Source organism: Petaurus breviceps, unplaced genomic scaffold (assembly GCF_028583685.1).
Source record: "Petaurus breviceps papuanus isolate PSGF00001 unplaced genomic scaffold, PetGlider_PUasm1.0 90633, whole genome shotgun sequence".
NCBI lineage: Eukaryota > Metazoa > Chordata > Mammalia > Diprotodontia > Petauridae > Petaurus > Petaurus breviceps.
The window spans coordinates 3511067-3530652 of NW_027187293.1; the positions used below are offsets into that span (position 1 = coordinate 3511067).

The following is a 19586-nucleotide window of genomic DNA, read 5'->3' on the forward strand; positions in this document are numbered from 1 at the left end:
AGGCAGAGAGAGAAAGCTGGCCAAAGAGAGAGATCCAACAGATGCCTTAGTAACTTCATCATCTTTAGTCCACGCCTCAGTGCCAGGTTTATTTTTTTTTACAACTTTATCCATTTTCTTGTTCTCTCTATGTAGTTTGTGGTATAGAACAGTGGTGATAATATTTGTGCTTCTGCCTTTCTTTATCCTTACTCAAATGTTTTATACCATCCCCAACCCCCAGTCTGGTTCCTAGATTTCTTTACTGGTCTATTTTCTTAATATGTTATATTACTCTGCCTACTCTACCCTTTACCTATTATAAATCCAAATTTAGTTCCTTATATTGACAATTCTCATTCACCTTCCATGCTAACCATATTTGCATGTGTTCATAGCCATCTGAAGCCATGTTCCTTTGGGTTAGTTTCACTTTGGTCTGTAAGACTGACTCATAACTGGCTCACATCATTTAAGTTGATATCCCCTTGAGTTCTTTAAATCAGTAAGCCTGTTGATGTTCATTTCATTCGATGTCAGCCTCTCTGAGACATAGTTTAGACTGAAATCAGTATACAAAGTCAATACAATAGGATCAAGAGTTGACATTTCATTTTTGTCACTGGATTCTTCTTAATGTTAAAGCCCTGGCTTTGTCTCTGAGGGCTAAACCATGAAAACTCAATGTTTCTCCAAAAATTAGTTGTAAGGCTAAGGGCATGGAAATGTGTCTAAGGAGAATGAGTGGTACATAGACATAAGATCTTGGGTCCTGAAAATTTGTGCCCTGAAATGCAATTAAATAAGTGGTCTGGGTTATGTGATTTCAGTTTCTCTTTTCCTAATTGATGGTTAGCAATATTATGAAAGTCCATTTTACATAGTCCTTTAAGGCTTTATAAAGCTCCAAATACATATTATTTTACTTGATCTTCAGAATGTGATTGAGAAGTAGTCAGGGCAGATATAACCATTCTTATTTTATTGATTTATTAATGAACTTAGCATACTGAAATCACCAATTCTGCATGTGACCTTAACTGTATCTTTTGATCTTTCTGGGTTTGTTTTCTCATCTGTAATATGACAGGGTGAAACTGGATGATCTCCAAAAGCCACTGGAGTTCACAGAAGGTTAGTGAAGTAAGTATATGGAGTTTATTGGAAAGGATGATGAATTCAGAGGACTGGGGCACCATTCTCTTTTCCTTCATACACCAACTATATGCAACCTTCATTAAGTCCCTTCTTTCACAGGCTTGGTGCCCTTTTATGCGAAATGAAAATAATAATGACTGCATTACCTGTCTCACAGGAATGTTTTGAAGAAAGTGTTGTAGAAACGTGGGTTAAAAGTATTATTATTTCTCCAAATGACTTTTTACATTCATGCAGGTCATAAGTACGAGAAGTGAGATTTGAACCTAAGCCTTTCTTATTTCCAGGCTAGTGTTCTTTCTGTGACACCACAGCTGTCTCTTATAATGTACCATTGTCTTTTAATGCCTATCAGAAAGGTTCACAGCTGCTGGATAGTGTCTAGAATCACTGGATTTTTTTTTTTCTTCTTGTGAGATGCTTTGAAGAACACAAAGGTCAACTTCACTGGGGTGTGCTGAACCAGGAAAAATAGGAAAAGGAAAGAATTCTTCATGTGTACCAGAGAAAGTACAAAGGGGAAATGGTTCTGCCACTCCTTGGTTTATCACCATCTCCACGACTGGTCACACTATATACAAAACAAATGCAGCGTGAAGCAGTGAGCAGCATACCGGGTGGGTCAGACGGGGTGCATGGGTAGGATGTTTTTGATTTTGTGGAAAGCATTTTAAACAGGCCTCTTTAATTTTTACATATACAAATGCAGAAAACTCTCTGTCTGCTCCAGGCCAAGTGGAAATGGTTGTTCGAAAACTTGTCTTCAACACACAAGACTAACACTAGGGGAAAGGGAGTGCCTTGGTGGAGGGTAACTGACGTTTTCTGTTTTTTTTGTTTTTGGTTTTTTTTCCTCTGCTCTTATTTCAGCAGCATTGTTCTCTCAGGCAAGATCCTAAAAAAAAAACCTCTTTATTGGAAAAAATTAGACAGCGTAACAGCTCCAAGAGAACAATGTCCCTGAACAAAAAAAGTCTTAAAGAATTTATCACCATTGTGAGCCTTGCTTCAAGTAAAAGTAATGACATTTCTCCCCATCCCCCTCCCTTACCCCCCTGAGAGTTCTTGGATTACTCCAGGATTCAACACCACATTCCTCATAACATCCCTATGGACTAGGGTGGTGGCAAGTACCATTAACACTGTTTTACAGAGGAGAAAACTGAGAAACAGAAAAGTGACTCATAGTTTGGGCAGATGGAGGAACAGAAATCTTTTTCCTGACTCCCACTTCTTTTGCATTTCCCCAGATCCTGCTGACCTTCCTTAGATGCCTATTTCCCACTTTCCCCCACTCAGTTTGAATGTTTTTTGCTTTTTGGTTCTTGGTTTTTTTTTTTTTCTGAATTGGATACCAGTACTCCTGACATTACCTCATTTAAAAAACAAAACAAACAAACAGGTGAGTGATGCCACTGTCAGGACCCACCTGATATTCAGAAACAGAAGGAAATTGTAATGGTTTGATTCTTCTGTGGTTTGGAAGCTCCTTTCGGCAACATAATCTCATTTTTTTCCAAGCAGGAATCAAACCTCTCCTGGAGGGAAATGACACTCCCCATTCCACTTGGGCAGTATCACTTGGAAAAGTAGATGAAGAAATGTTCAGTTTTTTTCTGTTGAGTCATGCAGGGTGCCCTGGTCATTCCACTACAGACTTGTCCGCCACTGAGAATAACTTCCTGTCCTTTCCTGACCACATTATACACATTTACATTCCATATTTCTTATTTCATATTTTCTGCTATTTTTATATTTTTCAGGAGATAGTGGTTAAATTCAGCTATTCTTTTTCATCTAGTCATAAAACCCTCAGTCTCAGGGTTTAAATGCTATGTCCTCTTTTTATCTCTTCCTTCAAATGGAGATGTGGTAGATCAAATGACTCTTCTCTAATTGCCAAAGTGACTCCCAAAATACGAATAATGAAATTTGCCTTGCACAAGCAGGCTCTGTCAATGGGCCAAGGGAGACTGAAGCAGAGTAGAAACTAGGGATGGGCAAGGTAGATGGTTAGCTTGGGTACAACACAAAATGGGGTATAACATAGGACACTTTTTGATAACACTTCTTTTTTTTTAAATCCTCCTTAAGGATTTTTTTTTTTTTTGCTTTTTGGAGGGCAGTTGGGGTTGTGACTTGCCTAAGGTCACACAGCTAGTTTTTGTGTTACTTGTCTGAGACCGCATTTGAACTCAGGTCCTCCTGATTCCAGGGCCAGTGCTCTATTCACTCCACCACCTAGCCACCCCTGATAATACTTCTATAAAAGAATTAGGAAGACTTGAATTTCAATCCTGTCCTCAGGATTTATATTTAGTAAATTTTATGTAAAATGAATCTTAATAATAATAGCTATCTTTAAGGTTTATTTTGAGGATAATATGTGATAACATATTTTGAGTGCTCTGCAAAACCTAAAGTACTATATAAATGCCAGGAAGAGCAACTCACAGATATATTCAGGTTTAGAGAATTGAGCACTCTGTTCAATCCAAGGGGACAAGGAATAGATGCTATCTGACAGAGAAGCAATATGGCCCTTCAGCTTAATGCAGAATATTAGAAGAAAGTCCCCAACCATTATGTTCATGTAAGCCAGGTGGGACTGTGAAATGGTTCAACATCAGAAACTGATATCATTTAATCACAGCTGAAATGATATTAAGTAAGACAGGGACATTACCATCTGCTTTGCTGCTGCACATGGACCATGGGATCTTTCTATCTGATTTGCAGCTGAAACCTTTTTTTTATTAGAAGGTGAGCCGCCTGAAAGCAGAGACTGTCCTGGGATGTGTACCTACTAAATACTTCATTCATTTATTCTTTCAAGTCAGAGTAGAGAAGCCACAGATATCCCACCCTCCCAGCTCTTAGACAAAGAATTTAGCTCATAGATGCAGCAGAATTTTCCAGAGAGGTGGAGGTCCCTAGATATGCACACACCTCTCAAGGAAAATGATGACTCAGCACTCCTGTTTCCTTTCCTGGAGGTTACAATCAGAATTGCCTCTCAGTCGCCTGGCTCCTGGGGACCCTTTTGCCTTGGGCTGTGGCACTTCCTGATGGCGAATACTGTTTTAAATGACTACAATTAGAAAAGCTTGAAAGGTGCTTCCTTTACTCTGGTCAGTCTGATTTCAGAAACTAGGCAACTTTGGTACTGTCCATCCCTCTCTGTGGTAGTTAAATAGCCTGTACCAAAAGCAACTCCTAGGGATGAAAGGACCCCATGGTCTTTCTATTTGCACAAGCGTCTTTGTCCAGCCCAGTCTGCTTAGGTCATCTGCATTTATAACCTTGGTTCCCCTGCTGATTGACAACATTGTCAGACCAGCAGGAGAGTTAATAAAACCAACAGGATTTATTTATGAGTTTCTCCAGATAACAGCTGAATTCAAGATGTGAGGGCAGAATAAAGTGTCCTCAGTGTTATGGATGGTAGCTATTTCAGACATTCCTGAGAGGCCAATCATTTGTCTATCAGTCCCCATTAAACTACCACCACTACCACTACCACCACCATCACTGCTAAATCCTATTGATTCTACCTTGAGGGAACTGCTCACACTTATCCCCATCTCTCACTTTGTAAAACTACCAGCCTGTTTCATTTCCTCATGGCCCTTGCTTGGACTGCCTTGATAGCTTCCTAACTGTCTTCCCTACCTTCAGTTTCCCTTCCTATCCCCTTTGCCTTTACCTGTCAATCCAGTCTTCATTTCAATATTTCACCATTTCTGTTATCCCATCATCTGGCAATCCCTCCAGTGCTACAGATGATAACCTGTCTGTGCCTTTTCCTCTTTTGTGACCCTTTGTGTCCTTCCACAATTCTGTGATGGGTGGTCCATATCATGTGCCTGTCTCTAGGTCTCATGATACTACTTTAAATAAGTATCTTACTTTAAGTAAGTATCAGTGCAGTGAGCAAGCTCTCCTGGCCACTTCCTTCTTTGCCCTTGCTCTCACTACATGACTAGTCCATCCCCATGTTTAGACACAGCAATCTTTGATTATCTATAAAAGATAATGCTTCTTAAGCTGAATTCATGTGTTAGTAGGAAATTATCCACATAGCTGCCAAAATAAACTTCCTAAGCAAAGATCTCATCACTCGCATGCCCCCAAACATTCAGTAGCTCTCTCTTGCCACTAGGACCAAATACCAATTTCCTAACCTGTCCTCCATGGATGCATAACATCATCTATCTAAGCTAGGAAGGATCCTCAGAGGCCATCTGTAGTAATCCAATCCCTTAATTTTTCTTTTCAAATGAGACTATTAAGACGCAGGAAGGTAAATACCTACCCATATCCACACATGTAGGAAGAAGCATCAGAAGACCAATTGGAACCTAGGTGTACCAGACCCAGTGCTTATTCCATTGTACCAATCTGTACTGTTGTCCCAAACTCTTCCACTCTACACTCCATAACTCTTACTAGTACCAGGGTTCCAGCTAAATTAGAATATAAACTATTTACCTAACTTGACAAAACTGGTGACAAAGTACAGAGAATATTGGCCTAGTAGTTGAGAAGCTCTCGGTTCATATCCTGCCTCAGGCACTTGTTAGTTGTGTGACCCTCAACAAGTCAACATCTATAAAATAAGCAGGTTAGATGTAGTGGCATCTAAGGTCTCTTTTGGCGATGGTCCTGTGACATGTTAGGACAGCTAGGTAGTACAGTGGATAGAATGCTGGGCACTTGCTACCTCAGATATGTATTAGCTGTGTGACCTTGGGTAAGTCACTTAGTCCTGTTTACCTCAGTTCCTTATCTGTAAAATGAATTCAGAGAAGAAATTGGCAAACCACTCCAGTTATCTTTGCCACATATCCCAAGGGGGTCATAAAGAGTCAGATACAACTGAAATGGCTGAACAACTGTGGCATGGTGGGGTGCACTTGTTTACATTCACACAGGCACTCATGCCCAGCACGAACCTCTTCTTCATGTGTCCTTTTCAGATTCCTTTTCTCCCTTCAAGGCTTGGACAAAAGGCCACTTCTAACATGAAGCATTCTGTGACCTCCACCAAACCAAAGTGTTTCTTCCTCAGAATTTTCTAGAGCGTTTTACCCCATATCTCCTTTATCCTATCTTCTGTCTGCTTACCTGTAATATCTGCCACTGCACGATTATCACTTAAGCCTGTTAAGAGGAAGGACTGTGTATTCATCTTTATATTCCTAGCACCTACCATGATGCACATAGTAGACTTTAGTAAACATCTTCTTATTGAGTCAAAGTGCATGAGGACAAGACTAAGGATTCTGTGCTACTGAATGAAATTCTTCCATCACCTATTTTGTAGGAGTCGGGCTGGATGTAGTACTTAAATACTGAAGAGCACACTCTCTCCTACTTCAGTACTGAACACATAGGTCAATGGCAGCAGCTGCCTCAGCTTGTCCCTAAAGCTGATGGGATGAGTGCTAAAGGAAAAGCTATAGCTGAAGAGCTTTTAGCCCACCTTTAGCCTTACCATTTTTCCTTTTTTGGTCATGGGTAAGAATACTGTTTGAAAGAAAGGGAAAGGAAAAAGAGGAGACAGGAAAGGAAAGGCCAACTTTGTCCCGCACAGTCTAGTCTGACCTTATAACATTTTCTTCTCATATGCTTCATTTTCTTCTTCCGAGAATTCAGTAGCTTTCTTTTCCTCTCAGGCTCTTATAAGGAATAACTTCTAAGGAGGATCACCAAATCTTTTATAAATGTTTAAAAAAAATAAAGATGTGCTCAAGAAAAGCACACTTATTAACCACCAAACCAGAATTATGGCTTCCAAAAATATTTGCCCCCAAGTGGTCTGAATATATTTCTATGCTATTCTCAAAGACAATATAATTAGGATATGCTGAGGGAAACATAGATTTTTGTTCTATCAATGACACGTGTTTGTTTTGGGCTCTGGGATGGATGGATGGATGGATGAGGGCTTGATTTTGTAAATGTTTCCTGGCTGCAGCTTATCAAGTTTGAGTCATATTTACTTAGAATGCTAATAATTTTGGAAATTATTAAACAAGGAACCAGAATGCTTTCCTTTTAAGACCACTGAAAGCTCAAATAGCTTTGCAAATGTAATGATATAATTGAACTTAATAGGTCAATTATTTCATGTTTTCGATGAACCTCTTGGAGGGGTGACTATTTTTATATGTCTTATATACATGGGAATAAAGAAGTATAGAAAAAGACCTTTAAAAAGTTGTTCTAAGACTTTCAAAAAATATGATTTGCTAAAACTTTAATAAAAAACCCTTTTGTCTTCCTCATCTTCAATTCTTCACTTTCCCTTGCCTTTTTTAAACTCTCTTGTCTTCAATGAAAGCTTATTAGATATTTTATATCCATAGGCATCATAATTATGTCTTTATTTAATATCCATTTTCATGCATTGTTCAACTTGGTATTATACCAAACTTTCTTTGATTTTCCTGCTGGAAAGAAATGATTATGACAAAGAGATTTAATTTCTATTAATACTTGCCTGTTATGCAAGAATAATAATAAATATTAGTTGAATTTGAATTGAATTTGTTCAGTTAATTCAATGCTGTGCAGAATCTCTTAGTTGGAAGAGATCAATCTAGCTGAGCCGTGTAATTATTGTTTTCCTAAGGAGGCAGAATGATAGAGTGGAGTGAATAGATCTGAAGGGGGGTCAGAGGAGCTTGGTTCACATCCCATCTCTAATGTGTGAGCTTGGACAAGTTATTTCACCTCAGTTTCTTCATTCATAAAATGCTATGGTTGGAAGATGGCCTCTGAAGTCCCTTTAATATCTAGGTCTATGACCCTTACCTTCTTTCCTTCATTCTAAACATATCTGCCCTCCTCCCAACCAGTTTCTTCAACTACTTTTCATATAATGTCTATTTTTACATGTTTATGCTGTCTGTCTTCATTAAACATCTCTAAAGAGCAAAGACACCCTTTTTCATACAGTAGTCAAAATAGTACAATATATATGTGTGTGTGTGTGTGTGTGTGTATATATATATATGTGTGTGTGTGTGTGTGTGTATATATGTATATATATTTGGAGAGAGAGAGTATAATAATGCTTAATACTTTAGAGGATGATAGTAATAATGCTTCCATTTGTGGAAGGAAATAGAAATAATTTACAGGATGAGGTAACAGTAACAATAATTAATAGTTTATATTTAAGTAATATTTTAAGGTAATTCCTAAAAGTATCATTATTCCACTTTATAGACAAGAAAAGGGAATTTTGTAAAGTTCAGTTTTGTGCATGCTCATGCATTAAATCCCAAGGGAAGTTAGATACTTTTTCAGTTCATTGACCCATTTAAATTTTTCCTTGCATAGTAATATCTAGGACATTGCAAATTTTTAATTGTTCTGCAGGTAGTCGATAGATAGTTCAGTTTCCTGCTTCTAAGACCTCTGTTACAGTCAAATGGATGCTATTAAGTGAAGTTGCCCTGAGGACCCTGTGATTTCCCCTTTCCTAGAATTCTCTTCTTCTTAACTTTCACCTCCAGTCTCCCTTCAAGTCTCAGTTACAATCTCAACTTCAGCAAGAAGCTTTTCCTACTCCTCTTCAATGATGGCGCTTTCCCTCTAACTTTACCTCCAGGTAGCCCTGTATAAGTTATGTACAGTCATAGTTATTTGTATGTCGTCTACTCCATTAGCATGTACGCTCTGAGAACAGGGACTGATTCTGCCTTTCGTTTAAATCCCCAATGCTTAGCACAGTGCCCTTACACATAGTATGCATTTAACAAACACGTGTTTCTGATGGAGAACTCTTATAAGTGCAGGTCAACAAGTCTATTTTTTTTTATCTCCTGAAACTATGACTCTTAAAGGTCCTGCTGCTTCTCATTGAACTCTGCAAAGGGCTATGTTGGAAGCAAGTAGCATGCCCCCACTGTCTTTCCTAATCGATGCTTTTTATTCTTTTCCTATTGCAGGATGTTTTGGAAACTTTCTCTCTCCTTGTTCCTGGTGGCAATGCTGGTGAAGGTGGCTGAAGCCCGGAAAAACCGGCCCCCGGGAGCTATCCCCTCCCCATACAAGGACAGCAGCAGCAACAACTCGGAGAGGTGGCAACATCAGATGAAGGAAGTGTTGGCTTCTAGCCAGGAGGCCCTAGTGGTCACTGAGCGGAAATATCTGAAGAGTGACTGGTGTAAGACCCAGCCCCTGAGGCAGACGGTCAGCGAAGAAGGCTGTCGGAGCCGGACCATCCTCAACCGCTTCTGTTACGGCCAGTGCAACTCCTTTTACATCCCTCGGCACGTGAAGAAGGAGGAAGAGTCCTTCCAGTCCTGTGCCTTCTGTAAGCCCCAGCGGGTCACTTCTGTACTGGTAGAACTAGAGTGCCCAGGGCAGGACCCACCCTACCGACACAAAAAGATTCAGAAGGTAAAGCAGTGCCGGTGCATGTCTGTGAACCTCAGTGACTCAGACAAACAGTGAATGGCCACAGTGGCAGGATGCTGCTCAGCATTCGGGGGGACCCCTCACCCCACCTCCTGTCAGATTTGCTGCTGCCTCTATCCCTTTCCTCTGAGCAGATTCACGCACTGGCTGGTCCCTTCCCTTTCAGCAGGCAGTTCTCTCGGGGGGATGCAGGTTTCCGTGTCTCTGTGACCGGAAATAGAAGCTTGGCTTATGTGTTCCCAGGTGCCCCTTGGCAAGATTCCTGCATCCAAGACCAGGCTGTGAAGCAAGCCCTAAGGAAGAAGATGGAAAACAGTTACCAACCAAAAAGAAAGAAAGAAAGAAAGAAAGAAATTGGAAGGATATTTTAGGTGATGCACTGTTAAATCCAGCATTAACGTTTCCACTGTGTGGGAAAAAAAAAGAAAGAAAAGAAATATATCTCCTTTTCAACCCTACACTCCAACCATATCCATGTGAAGTAAAAGATGCCTCTATGGTTTCACTGTCACTGTATTTCCCAACTGGGAGCTTTTCACTTTGTGGATTTCATGCCACCACTGCTGCCTGAGGCTGTGATGCAGACAAGCACATGGTTCAAATAAAAACAAAACAAAATTATGGGGAGACTCTTGACAAGCCTGATTGCAAGAAGACGCTGGGAGCCCTTTGAACCAATGATTTGGCTTCCCTAGGGGACCTTGCTCAAGTCATAGGATCTTAGGATCATAGCTAGTTCTAGAGCTGAAAGGGATCTTTCAGGTCATCTAGTCCAATCCTCTTATTTGACAAACGAGGAAACTGAGACTGGAGAGGCAAAGTGATTAGGCTGTGGTCATACAAATAGTCAATGTTAGAAGCAGGGTTTGAACATGGTTCTCTGACTCCAGATTCACTATACCACACTGCCTTCTCCCTCCCACCCTAAAGCATGGGTTGGTGTCAGCTTCCTCACCTTATTGTCGTTGTTTTTCCCCCCATTCATGGACTTGAGACAGATTTTGGTTTTGCATGCTTTGTTGCTGCAATTAGAATATTATTACACACAAAGGTCTCTACATTAACGCTGGTTTTTATAATCAACCTGTAGTAAAGAGCTGTTAAAAGTAAAATCATCCTATCCACATACTGTTTCACGTGTCAATTTTGACTCTGGCATTGGATGACAATTCTGAGGAAACACCAAGTTGCTGGGGTTGGAATCTTCCTCCACTTAGACCAGCTTCATGGTAGCTAGAGGTGCACAGAAGCTTGCCACTCGGAAATATTTCCCAGCCAGTCATTCATTGCTAAATATCTATGCTTGGGGATGGGCAGGGTGGGGGAAACACTAATTTCACTTAAGGTACTAGAGCATCTTGGCACAGGGTCGGGGGGAGGGAGAGGATTAGGGAGAGAATGAATGGAGTTATTTGTTAAGCTGAAGAACAAAAGGCCCCTTAACTTTTAAGGTGTTTAGATACAAGAAAGAATACTACTTTCACTGCCATGACACTAAGCATTGACCTTTCCTGCTAAAAGAAAGGGGAATTTAGGAGACAAAGGATTTGAGACCTTTTTCCTATGCAGAGAGAAATAAAAAATGAAATGCATTCAATTAAAACTAAATTAAGCTATTAAATCAGGGATTCTTAACCCTTTTTAACATGTCATGGACCTGTTTTGCAGTCTGATGAAGCCTGTGGAGCCTTCTCAGCATAAATATTGTTTTAAAATCATAATGAAAGGAAATGCTAATTTTAATTTGGAGATTAGTAAAAAGAAAAAAAAATACTCATTTGTAATCAGGAATACCCTGAAATCTATCCACAGACTTGGGATTCCAAGGATCCCAGGTTAGGTACCTTTTTATTAAGGACTAGATGTATTGTAATTCCAGGATCAAAATTTTAACTTTTCCCAAATGGACCCTCATTTTCATAGTGACTTATACAATTTTCTGCATTATTCAACTGGCTAATAAAAGTTTAAATAACTGAAATGATTCATTGAAGTTCAGCAAATACTTATCAAGTGCCTATTTACTTACAAGCTACCATAGTAGAAAGTGTAGTTACAAAGACAAAACAAAAGAAATATTCTTTCAAAAATATTTTTAAAATATGAAGTCTCTGGCCTCAAGGAACTGATATCCTATAGGTTTTTTTTTTTTTAAGATCACAAGAATATCCAGTTTCTCTTTGTGAGAAAGAGGATTTATAAAGTCCTAGAAGTGGGAACAGTTTGTATGTTTATTGGACTTAACATCCTCTGAAACAATTTTGAGTCATTTCTAAAGAAGTGACCCTCTTATTCCCCCAAGCTTAAATTGTTAAGAGATTCCTGCTAAGGAGGTCCATGATGGCTCGGTTCCCTGTTCCATGAGAGAAATACTCTGTCTGAAACTGTGAGGATTCATTTCCTTCTGACATTTACCTATTAAGTTTAAAAAGGTCTTCACAGGATTTCAGGGGGAGTCCTGGGGAGCTAGAAGTCATTATCCTGTTTCCTTTCCCAGCGTCACTGCTTTAATTTCTATCAGTGATTCATATTTATGAGGATGGGGAATGTGGTACTGAAAAGATAGTTGGATTCAGCACCTGCCTTTGTCATGCTTCTCTATTAAACCTATGGTGGCCCTAAAGGGATTACAAACTTGGTGAAGGAAGCTGGAGAATGGGGGTGGGGGTAGAAGTAGGCAGGTAAGATCAACAGGGGAAGGAGGATGGGCAAATCTTACCTAATTTAAGAACTGACATTCTTATTCTTAGTGATGAATTAAAAGCAAGATTCTGAGATTACAAAGGTAAGCAGAAAATCTGTGTAAGGAAGGAGCTCTGAGGAGCCAACATGGGCATCATTTGTTGACTCTGTCTTGCAAAGTCAATCCCTGTAACCAAGTTAGAAGATCATGCAAATTAAGCTATACATAAACACAAAACAAACATGCACACTCTCCAGGGGTATCAATGAAAGCAATATGAAAGTTTCAGTGTGAAGCCCTTTCTGGAGGTTATTGTATGTAAAAACTAAGTTTACCTTATAATGGTTCAAACTGTATTTAATTGTGTTTTTTGTTTTACAAATGAAGAAAAAAGCTATAAGTATAATGTAATTATTTTATAGGTGTACTATTAAATTATAGAACAAATAAAGATACTCTAGGATTATATGTAATCGAAGTCTCATTGTGCCTTGGAAGGTTAATTGGGAAGTTGTTTGGGGTGGGGTCCTCATAGAGATCAACCTGTTCAGGATGCTAAAACTGATCAAAGGCTGGGAGTCTAACCCCAGGCACTAGGATTGGTGATGGCTATGGGCAAGTTCCAGAGTAAAATTTCAGGGGAGTCAAGGGGCAGAAGTGACCATAGGTAGTTTTCTGGGGTGAGATGGGTCATACAGACTTTGTGAGCAGTCAGGACTTACAGTCAAATATAAGATCAGAGGTGTATGCATGTATATATGTATGTAAATATAAGTATATAAATATAATACAGATGTAGAAAGAGCAGTAATAGTAGGGAGGCTGCAAGGGTGACTCTATAGTGAGAGAGTCTAGATGAAAATCCTGACACAGAAAAGCTAACTATGGGCAAGTTAATCAGTTAAATATTTATGAAGAACTCATTCCAAATAAAGGCAAAAACATGGTCCTTACCTTCAAGAAGCTCATATTCTAATGGAGGAGACAAGATGGAAATTGCTATGCACATTTAAGATATAGAAATGCAAGAAGGAAGATACTAGCAGTGGTGAAGGGACCAGGAAAGATGTCTTTCAGAAGTAGGGTTTGAACTGAATATTGAAGTATGCCTGGGAAGCTAGGAGATAGAAGTGAGGAGAGATAATCGATATTACTAGCATAGGGGATAACCAGCCCAGCAGTCATGTTGTGGGGAGATGGTGTCATATTTGTGGAATATCCAGAAGGTTGGATCATAGAGTTTATGGAAGGAAGTGATGTGTAAGAAGATTGTAAAAGTAATAAGGGGATGGGTTGTAAATGATTGAGATGCCAAGTAAAGGAGTTTATATTTGATCCCAGAGGTAATAAATAGCTACTACAATTTACTGAGGAGGAGGACAGAGTGACATGGTCAGACCTATGCTTTAGGAAAATAACTTTGGCAGCTGATTGAAGGATACATTCATTCAAGTATGGAAAGATTGAGGCAGGAAAATGACAAAGCAGAGGGATATTGTAATAATTCAGGTGTGAGATGATGAGGGCCTGTGCCATAGTGGTGGCTGTATGAGTAGAGAGAAGGGGACATATACAATATTTGATGAAAAAGTAGAAATGACAAGATTTAACAACAGATTGGATATGTGGGATGGAAGTGAAGAATTAAGGATAACACTGAACTTGTGAGCTTGGGTGAATGGGGAAATGGTGCTATCCCTAAAGGTATTGGGAAGCCAGGAAGAGGGGGAGAATTTGCAGCAATAAAACATTCTATTTTGCTTATTTGGGGTTTGAGTTACCTACTGCAATCTGAGATGTCTAAAAAGTATTTAGTGATATAAGTTCTCTAGGCTGAGCTTCACCTGCAAAATGAAGGTGGTTGAATTAAAAAGCTTTTGAGGTTCCTTCCATTTCTAGATTTCTTATCTATTTAAGTTCAGTTTACATTTAGAGAAACTGAGGCCCAGAAAATTTAAGTGAGCTGTTCAAGGTCACAGAGGTAAGAAATGGCAAAACAAGGATTTTGAAACCAGGTTCTCTGCTTTTAGAAAAAGGTCTCTTTCCACATTATCATAAACCTCTTTCTACCTATGTCTCCTTAAAAAGGAGTACTGATTTCTTTTCCCTCCCTGAAAGTTTTGCTCGGAGAGTAGCTATTGGTAGGTACTGAGAAGTCATAACTTTCTTCTCTATTTTTGTCTTTAGTACCTTCCTACCCCGTATTTGCGTTCAGTGTGCCCTCATCTGCCAAACAACAAATGGCCAACTTAATCTAAACTGTCCTTAAATTATACTCTTATATAGCTTAAACACTCCCAGATTTCTTTTCTCACGATGTCACTACCTTTTCTAGTGGATGATTCAGCTACTATTTGAGAAATTAGAATTTTCATTCAGGAAAAATAAAACAAAACTGAAGAAGGTTACTTTGGGGCATGCTCATCAATATGACTCAGTGAAACAGATTTAATGATTTTTTATTTGTTGACAATACAAGAAATTTCAAGTTTCTTACCAGTTTCAAATGGTAAACTCCAATTCGTTTGTGTCTGAAGTCTCCAAGTTGGTTTCTCAATTACACATTGAATGAAAATTAATATGACATAAGATGACTCATCAACAGAGGAAAAAAACAAGAAAGATGAAGAGGTTGTCTGCAGAGTCACCAACTTGCTATCTGTGTGGGATGTTTGATGATTAAGCTGTTAATGATTATTTAAAAAGAAGTTTTTCCCCCGTAAGTGGTACCATGGGAGTATGTGTAAAGTCATAAATAATAAAAATAGGCTGTTCTATTTTTGAATATCCCCCAAACATGTCCACCCACCCAATACATTTCATACTGATGTCTCCAAGGAATGTAGAAGTACCAAGCCAAATCAAGAAATACTTATGAAGTCCCTATGATGTGCAAGGTGTTACAATAATGTTGTTTCTTAAGTTTATTTTTCTCCTGAGGTGTTCAAGAATTCTAAGAAAATCATCAACTTTAAACTACAGGCTAAGAACAAGATAACTTAAAAATGGTGAGGCAATTCTTCCTGTAAGAATTCACAGAACAGGAGTCAGGAGGATCTGAGATCGGTTCTGGCCTCAGATACTTAACACCTACACACACACACACACACACACACACACACACACACACACACACACAAACTAGCCTTATAACCTTGGGCAAGTTACTTAACCCCAATTGCTCCCCAAAAGGCAAAAAGAAAAAAAAATTCACAGAATCTCAGTTAGAAGGGACCTCAGAGGTCAGCTACTCCATTTGAATCATGAATTCTTTAGTACCACCATTGTTTCAATCAACCAAGTTTGAAACTTTGGGTAATAATAGCTTGCCTTGCAAGTGAATTGAATTTAAGTGAGGAAGGCTATGGAAAGACACCAACCTCATTTTCTCCTCCAGAGCCATCTGGGTCCAGTGGTGAGATATAGATCAGGACTACTGGAGATAGCCCCCAACTGAGAATTCACTACCTATTTCATTATTGAAGCCAATAAGCATTTACTTAACATCTATTGTGTGACAAGCCTTTTACTAAGTGCTTGGGATACAAAGTGAGGCAAAAGCAAAACAACATACAGTGTCTGCCTTCTAGGACCTTACAATCTAATTGATATACTATATAAACAACTCTGGATAAGAAAAGCAATATGCAAAATAAATGGAGATATTCAATGAAGGGAAAGCAATTCTGAACTGCTTCAGGGGTTCAAAAGTTCATTTTTTTTTAGCCAAGCATGCCACCCTGTAGCTTCTACTTAATTGTTCCCAATTCTGCCTTCTGGAGAAAAATAGATCAAAGCAAATCCTTTTACATGATAACTGTCCCAACCCTTTAACACTTGGCCCTGATCAAACTTTTAGTGGCATACTGAGTAGAAAGAGTCCAGAAGAAAACAACAAACAACATGAAAAAGAGTTGGAATGTAGGCAATGTGTCTGTATTCAGCATGAAAGCATGTTAAGCAAAAATTTTATATTCTAGTAATTCAATAGATCTTTGATATATTGATATGGGTACTTTCTCCACAAGTGCTGATAAGTAGCCTGCCCATACCTTCTAATCTACACAATTCTTCTCTACATCCTACTATAAGTGCTTTAAAGGGGAAACTAACCCAACTACTAGATATGTTCCTTCTGTGTATTAGGAGGACTCTTAGACTCTGAGTGAGGTGATTAGGGTACAGAGATGTTCCCTACCTTCAAAGGTTCTTCTGCCTTAAATAAATTTATCAGTCCTTACAAATCTCCATTAGCCTGATGGCAAGGCAATTATTGTCAAATTCCTCAAAAAGAAACCAATCTCTTCCTATCTGCACATTGGTTTAAAAAACAAACCACAGGCTCTAGGGAATCAAGATGGTGGAGTAGAAACAGGAGCTCCACAAGGCTCTGGCTCTCACCACCTCCAATCGACATAAAAGGGAACTCTGAACAAACGTTGGAGCTACAGAACCCACAAAATGACACAGAACCTCCCGCGGAGGACAGCCCGGCAAGCTGGCAGGAATTGGCCAGCACTGAGCCCAGCTCTACCCCGAGGTTTTAGCCCCAGGGCGGGTCTGACCAGATGCCAGCTGGAGGGACTCCAGATCACCAGCAACTGTGGTGATCCACAATTATCAACACATAGATGCCAAGGACAAGGTGAGAGGTCAGTGCAGTGTGGACTTTGGGACCCAGTAGTTGGGAGTGCATAGGCTTTTGCTCCCGGGCCGAGAAGTCACTGAGGGCTGCAGTGCAGCCACATGGCAACTTCAGTTCCTGGCCTGCAGAGTGTAGGGGGACCAAGCAACCAGTCTGAGGGGTAATCGTTCTTGCTTTAACCTGCTTGGATCTGGATTGCTATCTAGGGTGGAGGTCCTGGGGTATGTGACCAGCTTGCCAGAGTGTGTGGAGGCTTCAGAGAGGGCACCCAACTAATACCTCCAGCAGCTCAGAAAATCCTAGCGTTTGGGATGGAAGCTCCCCTGTCTGGTAGCAGAGTCCTACTGTGGCAAAAAACTCAAAAGTCAAATAATTGAATGGCAACATGACCAGGCAAAGGAAGCAAAGCAAACAGAAGAATCCAACATTAGACTCCTAGTTTGGGCACAAAAAGGAGAAAAGCATGGAACAGGAGGAAGACAGTGAAGTCAGAACTCCTGCACCAAAAGCTTCAAAGGAAAATACAAGCTGGTTACAGGCCATAGAGGACCTTAAGAAGCAGATAAGAGAAATGGAGGAAAAATTGGGAAGAGAAATGAGAATGATGCAAAAAAATTACGAAATGAGAGTCAACAGCCTAACTGAGGAAAATAACACCTTAAAAAACAGACTAACTCAAATGGCAAAAGAGGCTCAAAAAGGCAATGAGGAGAAGAATGCCTTAAAAAGCCAGATGGAAAAAGAATCTCAAAAGCTCACTGAGGAGAATCATTGCTTCAGAATTAGATTGAAGCAAATGGAAGCTAATGACTTTATGAGAAATCAAGATGCTGTTAAACAGATCCAAACAAATGAAAGAATAGAAGGCAATGTGAAATATCTCATGGGGAAAACCACTGACCTGGAAAATAGATCCAGGAGAGATAATTTAAAAATTATTGGACTACCTAAAAGCCATGATCAAAGAAGGAACCTGGAAATCATCCTCCAAAAAATTCTCAAGGAAAACTGCCCTGATGTTTTAGAGCCAGAGGGCAAAATAGAGGTTGAAAGAATCCACCGATCACCTCCTGAAAAAGATCCCAAAAAGAAAACTCCTAGGAATAGTATAGTCAGGTTCCAAAATTCCCAGATCAAGGAAGGAATATTACAAGCAGCCAGGAAGAAACAATCTGAATATTATGGAAACACAATCAGGATAACTCAGGATCTGGCAGCTTTTACACTGAGGGATTGAAGGGCTTGGAATATGATATTCCGGAGGTCAAGGGTGCTGGGACTAAAACCAAGAGTCACCTACCCAGCAAAACTGAGTATCATGTTTCAGGGAAAATATGATCATTCAGTGGAATAGAGGACTTTCAAGCATTCTTGCTGAAAAAAACCAGAGTTGAATAGAAAATTTGACATTCAGATACAAGAAGCAAGAGAAGCATGAGAAGGTAAACAGGGAAAAGAAATCATAAGGAACTTATCGAAGTTGAACTATTAACATTCCTACGTGGAAAAACGATAATTGTAACTGATGAAACTTTTCTCAGTATGAGAATAGTTGAAGGGAATAGAAAAAAAAAATATATATATATATATATTTCTATTCCCTTCAACTATTCTTAATAGGAAGGGATGATACTTAAAAGGTGAAATTAAGAGGTGAGAGAGGAATATAATGAGAGGAGATGGGGAGAGACAGAATGGGGGTAAACTGTCTCATATAGAAGAGAAAAGGGAAAATGGTTACAATGGAGGAAAAGAATAGGAAGGCAAAAAGAAATGGATCAACCTTATTCTCATTGAATTTGGCTAGGGGAGGGAATGAAATACACACTAAATAGGGTATCTCATCCTACAGTAGAGTAGGGGGGAAGGGTATGAGAGGGGGGATGATGGAAGGAAGGGCAGGCTGGGGGGAGGGAAGTTGGAAACACCCCCTTTTGAAAAGGAACGTGATCAAAGTAGAGAATAGAACAAGTGGGAGGTGGGATAGGAGGGAGGGAAATATAGTCAGTCTTTTACAATATATCTATTATGGCAATGTTTTACATTAGCTACACATGTACAACCTATACTGAACTGCTTATCTTCCCAGTAAGGGTGGGTGACAAGGGAGGAAGGGAATGAATCTGGAAGTCAAAGTTTTAAAATCAAATGTTTAAAAAAAAATATATATATATATATGCTATTATTAATACTACTTTACATCTAATTGGGAAATAAGATAAACAGGCCCTGGGGCAGAGAGACCCATCATGCCCTACTGGAAAAGTCGAAGGGGGTATGGGAGAAGATACGGGAGAGAGCAGATTGGAGGAGGGGATATCCTGTGGGACTGCTACTTTGGGGCAGTGGTAGGGGAAAAACATGGAGAAAATTTATAACTCAAAATCTGGCAGAAATGAATGATGTAAATCAGAAGTTAATAAAGCATTTGAAAAAAAATAAAAATCAGCTACTTAAAACAGAAAATAAAAGGAATGCTGCTCTAGCATTTTGGGATTCAGATAAGGCATGATAAATTTTGCTTCATCTTTTATTTTGCCTCCATATGTATCTTTATATTTTAAGTATGCTTCTTATAAACAAATTGTTGGGTTTCATTTATGAAAAAAACATGAATCAAGATGATGTTTTATTGTATTTTTAAAAAATTTTGTTAAATATTTCCCATATGCGTTTTAATCTGATTTT

General features: G+C 39.3%; 1 protein-coding gene across 1 annotated transcript in view; it reads left to right on the top strand.

Moving 5' to 3' along the window:
* Window positions 1–10696, top strand: part of GREM2 (gremlin 2, DAN family BMP antagonist) — a 138852-nt gene extending 128156 nt beyond the window's left edge. Inside the window, exon 2 of the mRNA XM_069064482.1 lies at window positions 9099–10696. Coding sequence (XP_068920583.1) covers window positions 9100–9606 — 507 coding nt within the window. The 5' untranslated portion in view covers window position 9099 and the 3' untranslated portion in view covers window positions 9607–10696. The remainder of the gene's footprint in view (window positions 1–9098) is intronic.
* The last annotated feature ends 8890 nt before the right edge of the window (window positions 10697–19586 follow it).